The sequence below is a fragment of the Octodon degus genome, unplaced genomic scaffold, assembly GCF_000260255.1.
Source record: "Octodon degus isolate 3935 unplaced genomic scaffold, OctDeg1.0 scaffold00093, whole genome shotgun sequence".
NCBI lineage: Eukaryota > Metazoa > Chordata > Mammalia > Rodentia > Octodontidae > Octodon > Octodon degus.
In genome coordinates, this window is record NW_004524669.1 from 4417877 (window position 1) to 4426469 (window position 8593).

The 8593-nt window shown below is 54.3% G+C and overlaps 1 protein-coding gene across 1 annotated transcript; it reads right to left on the reverse strand.

The window, feature by feature from the left end:
* Nucleotides 1–2179: 2179 nt before the first annotated feature.
* CUNH12orf80 (chromosome unknown C12orf80 homolog) lies at nt 2180–3638 on the reverse strand. Its single transcript, XM_012516134.1, is given in 3 exon segments — nt 2180–2265; nt 3411–3533; nt 3536–3638. Coding segments are annotated over 3 exon segments (312 nt in total).
* Between the last annotated feature and the right edge of the window lie 4955 nt (nt 3639–8593).

The window sequence follows — 8593 nt, forward strand, 5'->3', positions numbered from 1 at the left end:
ACTTACACATGTTATTTATAATATGTATTTTATAGGTGGCCCAATGGGGCCCAGGGAGATAGCTTAGTGGAATAAATGCTTGCTTGGCAAATACAAGTTTGATGCCTGGTACCACCCAAAACAAAGAACACTGGGGGCTTTAAAAAAAAAAAAAGCTGGGCTGCAGTGGGACGCCCCAGAGGGCTGAGGTCACGAGGATGAGCATGTCCCTCAAGCACTGCAGAGTGCTGCTTATGCCGCTCTCTGTGCACACGTGTTTCTCACTCTAGGTTGAGACTCCTGACCCCCTGTCTCCAGGTAGCGGCAGGTCAGGAGGGCCCGTAGGCTGTGCCTTGCTCCTCTGCTGTACCACGCAGCCTGTGCTGAGGACCTGTGTTTGCTGACTGGGGCAACTGGGTCCCAAGTGACAGGGCTCAGACCCAGTAGGAGCCACACACCCTACTATACCAACCACCCCGGAAGCCCCTGCCTTTGACATTTGTGTGCACAGGGCCCAAGCTCAGCATCTAGGAGCCCCAGAAAGTGTTCAGGCAGGCACTGGAGAGCAGGGTGCAGGGAAGTCTCCTTGTGTTCCCCTCCTGTGGATGTGCACCGGGCTAGGAACTCCATTCCTCCTGTGACCCTGGGCCTTAGCTGGCCAAACCCACGGGTGGGGTGAGGATACCAGAAAATGCTTCCCACAAAAGCAGACCCGAGAATGGGGCAAAAAGCCCCAGCCGTGAACCCGGGGGAAGTCTTTTGCCCTCAGAAACATGCCACCCTACGGTTGGTGAGACTTCCCTGAGGATAGTGGTGGGCTAGGAGGGGGAGGCTGCTGCACCAAAGTAGCAGATGGCGCCCAGCTTACTGGGATAATTGACACTCAACTCCAGCCTTGCTACCTCTCGCCATGTTCCTGTGACACTGCTTAAGTTACAGGTAGAGAAATCGAGTCCCACACAACCAGGAGGTGCTAGAGCCAAGCTTCCATCCCAGGTCTGTCTCTCGCCACAGCCTGCTGGGGCCTATGCAGGTCCTGGGTGTGCTGGTGGGGATGAAGCACTGTGGGCAACTCTTCCTGAAGCCGGGAGGGTAAACCCCTTTTTTTTTTTTTTTTTTTTTTTTTAAACCCCTTTTTAAAAATTTTTTTTTTTTTTTTTTTTTTAAACCCCTTTTTAAAAATAGTATTGGAGAGTGAACCCAGGGGTTTTACACTGAGCTACATCCTAGCCCTTAAATGTTTTGAAAATTTTTAGGCAAGAGCTCCCTATGTTGTTAGATTGCATACACGGGGCTTGAACTTGCAGTTTCTTGCCTCTGCCTTCCAGATTGCTGGGATTACAGGTGTGTGGCTGGGGATCTGGCCTTGGAAGGGTTTTCTTTCTTTCTTTTTGTTTTGTGGTGCCGGGAATTAAACTCATAGGCCCTTGTGCTTGCCAGGCAAGCCCTTATTCTACTGGGCTATCTCCCTGGCCCATTGGAAGGGTTTTCAATACTCAGAAGAAAGAAATTCCCCTCTGAGGAGAAGCTGATCTCTGGGTACACCCACAGATTCCCATTCCCATATGACCTTATCTGGGGCCTCCCCAAGAACCAAAGTAAGAAACAACCTGCGTGTGGGGAGAAGTTGCTCGAAGCTGTTCACTGTTGGGAGTTTCATCAAGTTTAATCAGGCATCGAGTGAGATTGCTCGATTATCTAGAGGAAAAAATTGCACCAAGTGAGATGCGGTGTAGATTCCAGAGCCTTCCTCGGCACTCCTTAAGGGTAGGGACTAATCCTCTAGCAAAATGGGCTTAATTAGCTCTGGGAACTCTCACGACTAGCAGTAGAGACTGTCGTGGAAGCATAGCACTGTGAGAACATTGGCAGAGGAGTGTATAAACCGGGGCAAATGGGCACAAGCTAATTTTGGCTCTAAGTGCTGAGGGGACTCGGAGTAAGCCAGTAGTTAGTGTTGGGTGGAGTTAACCAGGGAAAGCTTCTGAGAGCAGGGGAGTGTGGAGTGGGTTGGGGAGGGACGAGGCTTTTCTTGGAGTGGGGACAGGCGGGGGCAGCAGCAGGCAGCTAGCCTCTTGGCAGGGTTGTTCTACAACTGGCCAGTCTCTAGGGGCCACACCCCAGAGACCCAGCTCAGTGACCTGCTACCCTGGGAATTCACCCTGCCTCCTAGGTGGGGACTGTCAGGCTGCATGCTTGCCTAACCCACTTGGTGCCACTTGAAAACGACCTGGAAATGTGGTGTGGCCTTGAGCCAAGTCCTCCTCTCCAGGGATTTTGTCTTCTCTGTGGGGTGTGGAGTATGGGGGAAAGGGAGGAGGAAGCGTAGCTGCCCTGAGGAGGGGTGGAGGGAGATTCTGGGTAGGGAGGATGGATGCTCCTATAGCCAATACCTCCCTCCTCAGGAGTCAGGGAGCTCTAGTGAGCTGCATCTGTGCCTGACTGTTTCTGGGATAGAGCTTGGGCCTGGGCAGTAGAGAAAAACCGCAGAGAGACAGAGATCCTGAACTGGAGGTCACCTCAGTGTACCTCTTCTTTTACAGAATGGACATGGAGGTGGGGTGGGGATGGAGGACAGTGTGTGTGTATGTGTGTGTGCATGTTCACATCTATGCGTGGTATGCCATGGTGGTCCCAGCCCTACACCTGGGGAGGCCAGTGGAGAGGCAGAGACAGCTGAGCTGGCCTGGGGTCCCTGTAGCAGCAGTGGGCCATGAGGCAGGATGGGATGCTATAAGGGGAAGGGCCCTGGTAGAAGCTCCATGGTGGGGACAGGGACTGGGATAGACAGAGCCCAGGCAGAATCCCAGGCTGACCTGAGGCCTTTGGCTGCCAGTTAGGGGTCACAGGGAGTCCCTGATACCCATCCAGCCCCTGTGGCTGCCAGCTGGTATTCCTTGCTCAGTTCAGGAAGCTGCAGGCTGCAAGTATGGGTCTGACCAGGGCCTGGTGAGGGGTCTCTTAATCCAAGCATGGATTGAGAGGATTACTTGAGAAGGTATATCCAGAAATTGGCTGGGGAAGGGGGAATTGAAGGTCAAGAGTCAGGAGGACTTTGGGGCTGGGGTTGATTCCTGGTTTGCCCTACCTCTAGGAACGCCCTGAAACTGGGATAGAAGCATCTATTTGGGGATTTGCAGTCCCTTTATAACTGACACTTATTTGCATGCCTGCAGTAACCTCAGGAATGACAGCATTTGACTGTCTCCTGCCTAGCAAATTCTCACAAGGGCATTTGTCCAGTGCCCACAGCAAGGCCACCTGCACTCATACCTTGTTTTGGGGATAAGGGCAGAGGCAGTGAGGCCAGGGCCCTGGGAGGAGCAGAGACAGAGGCTCAGTGGCCACAGGGCCTGTGTGGAGGCCAGCGGGATGCTGTATGTGAGCCCCACGGGGACAGCTCTGGTGTCAGCTCTCGGCAGCTTTCCTGCCTTCCCGTGCTTGGGCTCTGTGCCCAGGCTGCACTGTCAGCACCTGCTCCTGGAGCCAGTGCCTGGCAGATGCAGCCATGAGCTCATGGGGTGGGGTAAGTTGGCAGGTCCCCGATCTCCCGGGAGCGGTGGCAGGTGCATGTCACGGCCCTGGGCCCGGCGCCGCCGTAATCTCCCTCTTGGCCCTGTCCTCCTGCAGGGAGGTGGCTCTTCCAACCACCTAGTCATTGCAAGCCTCCTGTATCCACCTTGGTCCACAGGCTCCAGTGAAGTGGCATGAAGCCTTGAGCTCAGACTTCAAGAAGGGGCAGTGGTGGGATAAGGGCAGAGGGAGGTAACACTGAGGACAGATAATGAGAAAGGGACAGGGCTTGTCACTGAAAGTTTTGCAGGCATCTCTCACAGGATCTTCACTGTGACCTTGTAGAACACAGAAGGTCAGCCTGGGCTTTCACAGCCAGCAGGCAGAGGACTGGCGGCATGCCTGAGCTCCTAGCTCTGGGGTCCATCTCGAGGCCCGGGGAGACTGGAGGACCATGGGCTCCAAGAGCCTTGGCAGTGAATGAGATGGGGCGCTGGAGGGCAGGGGCTGGAGGTCAGGTGGATGGTTGGGGAGAGAGCCGCCTTCACGTTCCTGAGGGTGGAGGCAAGCCCCGTGGAATTGGGTGGGCCTCCTCTTGGCACATCTTGAGTCAGAAAGGAAGCAAGTGCATCAGAACTGTAGCATGAGGGCCAGCAAGGGACAGCAGATATTGTGACTTCCAAGGCTGTGTGTCACCAGCAGGGTGTGTTTCCTGCAGAGACAGCAGCTCAAAGGGCTCTATCAGGGAGAAGGGGCATGGCTGGCCAAGCTGGGGTCTGTGCTGACTTGTATGTGCCAGTGAGTATGTGTGTGCACATGTGCGGGCACATAGCTGCTGGTGATGCGTTTTCTGGCCCACTGGCTCTGAGTTCTCCATGGCTTCCGTGCTATGGAGCCACGGGTTGTGAGGGAGGACTGTCCCTTTGCTGATGCCTGGAATGTACTTTAAGTGTGGCTGTGACAGGTGCCTCTCTTGATCCTCAGTGTTCTTCCACTCAGCTGGGTACTTAGTTCAATCCCAGAACCCCACTCTTGCTTCCTGAAGTTTCTCTCCTTTTCTCCAAGGACCCTACTCTTGGAGAATGAACTAGAGCCTTGAATTTTGCCTGGTGGCAGGATACACTGTTCCTTCCCTGTGAACCTGCAGACCCATCTTGGCCCCTTTGCTCCTGGGTCCCAGCTCAGCAGGGGGGGGCCCACTGTGGATCCAGTAGTGAGTGGACACACGCTTACAGATGGATTGATGGAGAGAAGGGATGCATAGGACCTGGACCCCTTGTCAGGTGCCATGTTGGCTGCTGGACCTGTATGTGCTTGGCATCCAAAACTGTGCCCCATGTCAGTGGCCCAGCAGCAGATTTTGTGAATTTTAAGGCCCAGGAGCAATACATGCACCATCAGAAGCTTAGCTTGTCAGGGCACGTGGGACCCCACAGAGCATCCAGGCTCAGTTCATCCTTGTTCATAGATGAGGCACCAAGAGCATAAGGGCCTGAGTTCAATCCCCAGATTAAAAAAAAAAAAAAAAAAAAGAGGGGCCAGCTGGCTGGCAACGGAGGCTGAGGTAAGAAGATGGAATGCTTGAGGCCAGCCGGGGCAGCTCAGTGACATATTATCTCAAAATAAGTAAAGAGAATTGTGGCTGGCCCCTGGGATTCTATCCACATATTGTAATGGGGGAGGGGGAGAGAACTGCTCAAGGTCACAAAGCAAGTTGGCATTATCTCCCTAATCTTCTTCTTCTTTTTTTTTTTTTCCAGAACTGGGGATTGAACTCAGGCCCTTGCACTTGCTAGGCAACTACTGAGCCATCTCCCCGACCCCCTAATTTTTTTTTAAGAGTCTTGCTATGCTGTTCAGACTCATAGTGATCCTCCTGTCTCAGCCTCCCCAGTTCTGGGATTGGTTCCAGGGCCAACACAGCATGCAGGACTGGAGATCGAACTTGGGACCTTGCACTTGCCAGGCAGGTGCTTAGGCTGTTGAGCCATCTCCCCAGCCCTGTCTCCCTAACTTTGAAAGCCTCTTTCTTCTCCATCTCCTTGCTCTTCTCTGGCCTTTTCTTGTGCTTCCCCATCTCAGGTTCACCTTGCAGAGCTTGACTTCCTCTCAAGGCCTAGCAGGCCCTTGTTTACTCTGAAACCTGCTGGATTTCTCTTCCCTGAACCATTAGCAGCTAATTCCCATTCCCTAATTGTCTGGAACACAAATTAATGCTTTATTACTTGATGTTCTAATGACCTAGGTTCTAGCCAGGCTCATTTGCTTCCCTGCTGCGTGACCTTGGGCTAATTACTTAACCTTCTGCGTCCTCTGTTTCCTTATCTGTGCAATGGGGCAGGCGTTGGGCCTGCGAGAGCAGCAGGAAGATGCAGAGAGGAAAACTTAGAAAAAGGCAAGACTGACATCTAAGGTGGGGTGGGTGTGGGTGGAGATGATGGTGAAAAGGCAGGCGAGGATGAGACTATTGGGGAGCCTCAGTTGGTGGGGAGCTGTGCTGTTAGTAGTGGGGAGCCTTGAGGCGTGACCCCCCCACTTCACCTCCCCGCTGAGTATGGAGTCACCACAAAGTGAGGTGGGAAGGCCACGTACAGGCTTCCGAGCGGACAGAGTTGAGCTCGAATTCCAGCGCTACAACTGGCAGGCCACATGACAAGGCAAAAAGTGCTAGATCTTTCCAAGGCTCCATTTCCAGTGTGTAGAATAAGCATTATACCTAACTCTGGAGAGTTACGGTAAGGACAAAGCAAGAGGACAGCTACAGATTTCTCAGTGTGGACTCTTGTCTTCAGTGATACTTTATGAAGAATAGTCATGGTTGCTGTTGTTATCCCCATCCATGTGTGTCTGCCTGTGTCCGGGCCTGGCTGCTGGCCCTGGTCTTCCTGCGCCCCGGTATCAGGCAGATTCCTTGTTTCTCAACCTGAGACCTTCCCAAGGGCAGCGCCCACATGCATCATCTTCTTGCTCTAGCTTCTGTTGAGAAGAGGTGATGTCACCTTGGGCCTAGGGACTGGCAGGCAGGCTGAGGAATCCAGGGCCCTGTAAGGCATCCATTGCCTTGTGGTGTCTGAAGGGATTTGGGAGCCCAGGGGGCCTGGTGAGGATGTGGTATGTGCCTGCCTCTCCACTGGGTGCCCAACCGGCTCTACCTAGAGTGGTCCTTGGGCTTCAGACTCTGTGGTGAGACTGCCACTCCTCCTAAACCACACACAGGGGCTGGTTTAGCTCTTAGAGAGGGAAACATGGGTGTGGGCTCAGAGGAAACCAACAGGTAGCTCCATGACCCTCAATGAGCTTCCCATTAGCCCATGCAGACGGTGAGGGGGTCCAGATACACAGCATTAACAAAATCACTCAGGCAGTATTTATAAGATACCTCCTTGGTGCTGAGTGTGTGAGGTGCTGGGGAAATCATCCAGTGGGGCTGACTGCGTCCCTGCCTTCAGAGACTCGCAGACCTGAGGGAAACCAGACAGACACACAGGGGTGAATACCTCCAGGAAGGGGGAGGTGTGGGGCTGCAGGACTATGGAGGTGCGCTTGGCCCACACACAATGGTGGGTGCAGATGTGTGGCCTGAAGGCTGAGCTGGGGACCTGCTAGTGGTTTTGTGATTTGAGAGCAGATGTGGGCATTGGTGGCAGAGAAGCACAAGGGCTAGGGATGAAGCCAGGAAAGTTGTCAGAGTCTTGAATGCCCTCCTGAGTGGGCTTCTACCTCAAGGGCTTCTGGGAGTCATTGGAAAGTTCTAAGCAGGGAGTGAAGGGGTGAGGGGCAGGGGCTGCAGTGCTGTGGGAATGGGGAGGGGGATTTGCCTTCAAGTGTCATGAAGGGGATGATGAGAAGGTGTTGAGCTCCTGGGGGCCAGTGGGGATGGGTTGATCAAGAAGTGTGTGTTTGGGGAGTCCAGTGAGGGGGACCATAGGGGTCCTGTTCCAGTGGGAGGGTTTGCCTCTGGGAGGGGCACAGGAAAACTGGCTGAGCCAGAACTCTGATGGGAGGACAAGGGTGAGGCAAAGGGCTCCCCTGGGGAAAGAGCAGGCTGGGTAGAACTGTGAGAATGACTCCCCCTGCCCTGCCCTTGCCTCCTGCCCCAAGCCTGCACCTCACTGCTCTATCCCTGTCTGGCCCTTCTTTCTTCACTGTCCTTTCTTTTCCTCCTCGCCTCCCACTGGTCTCCTGGGCTTGGTCTTCCTATGCCCCCACATCTTTTTCTCATCTCCTGTTTCCACAGCACTCAGTCTTCCCTTCTCAGCCTCCTGCCGGGGCCCACCAGTCTTCTTCTGCTGACTTGCTCCCACTGGGACTCTCCCCATTATAGTCTGAGCTGTTCCTTTTCCCTTCCAGGGGCCCCTGCCTATCTGAACAGAGGGTCAGCCCTTACCCTACATGAGTCCAGAGGCACCAGGATCTCTGTCTCTTCCCTCCTCAAGGCTGGCTGGGTCCCAGCGTGCCACCTGGTAGTGCTGCCCTCTGCTCACCTGGTTCCCTAGGCAGCAGGTATGCTTGGGGGAGGACTGGCCTCAGGTTGAAGTCTTCCCTAAGGAGCTCAGGGCTGGAGCATGGGGCCTGACAGCTCCTCCAGGAGGCAAGGAGAGGGATTGCAGCTTCCTAGCAGCTGCAGCTTCTCTCTTGTGTGGGTTAGCAGTGGTCCCACTTGCAGATGTAGGGCTGCGCAGGAGTGGGTGTGGACACTTGGGCACAGTATGTCACCTAGGCAGTATGCATATTTAGGACATGGGTGTGGCTTCCCTGAGTGTGTGCAGCGGGATGTGAGTATTGCGAGCACACGGGCATATATCCGTATGGACAGCATGCGGGCACCTGCAGACCCTGCACAACTGCAAGTGTTAACCGTGGGCACTTGGAGCAGGTCCCTGAAAAGTGCAGTCTCACCTAGGGACTTGGGGCATTTTGGAGGAGTGAGGGTCTGAAAGCACGGGGGTGCTTACAGCATGGCCTGTGAGGGAGGGAGGTGACCCCAGCAGGGTCTCCAGTACCACAGAGGAGACCGAGGGGAGCTGTCTATATGCACCTGTGGAGAACACCCTCATGCTCTGGGGAAGGGTTGGGCTGAAAGGAGAAATATTCAGTGGTT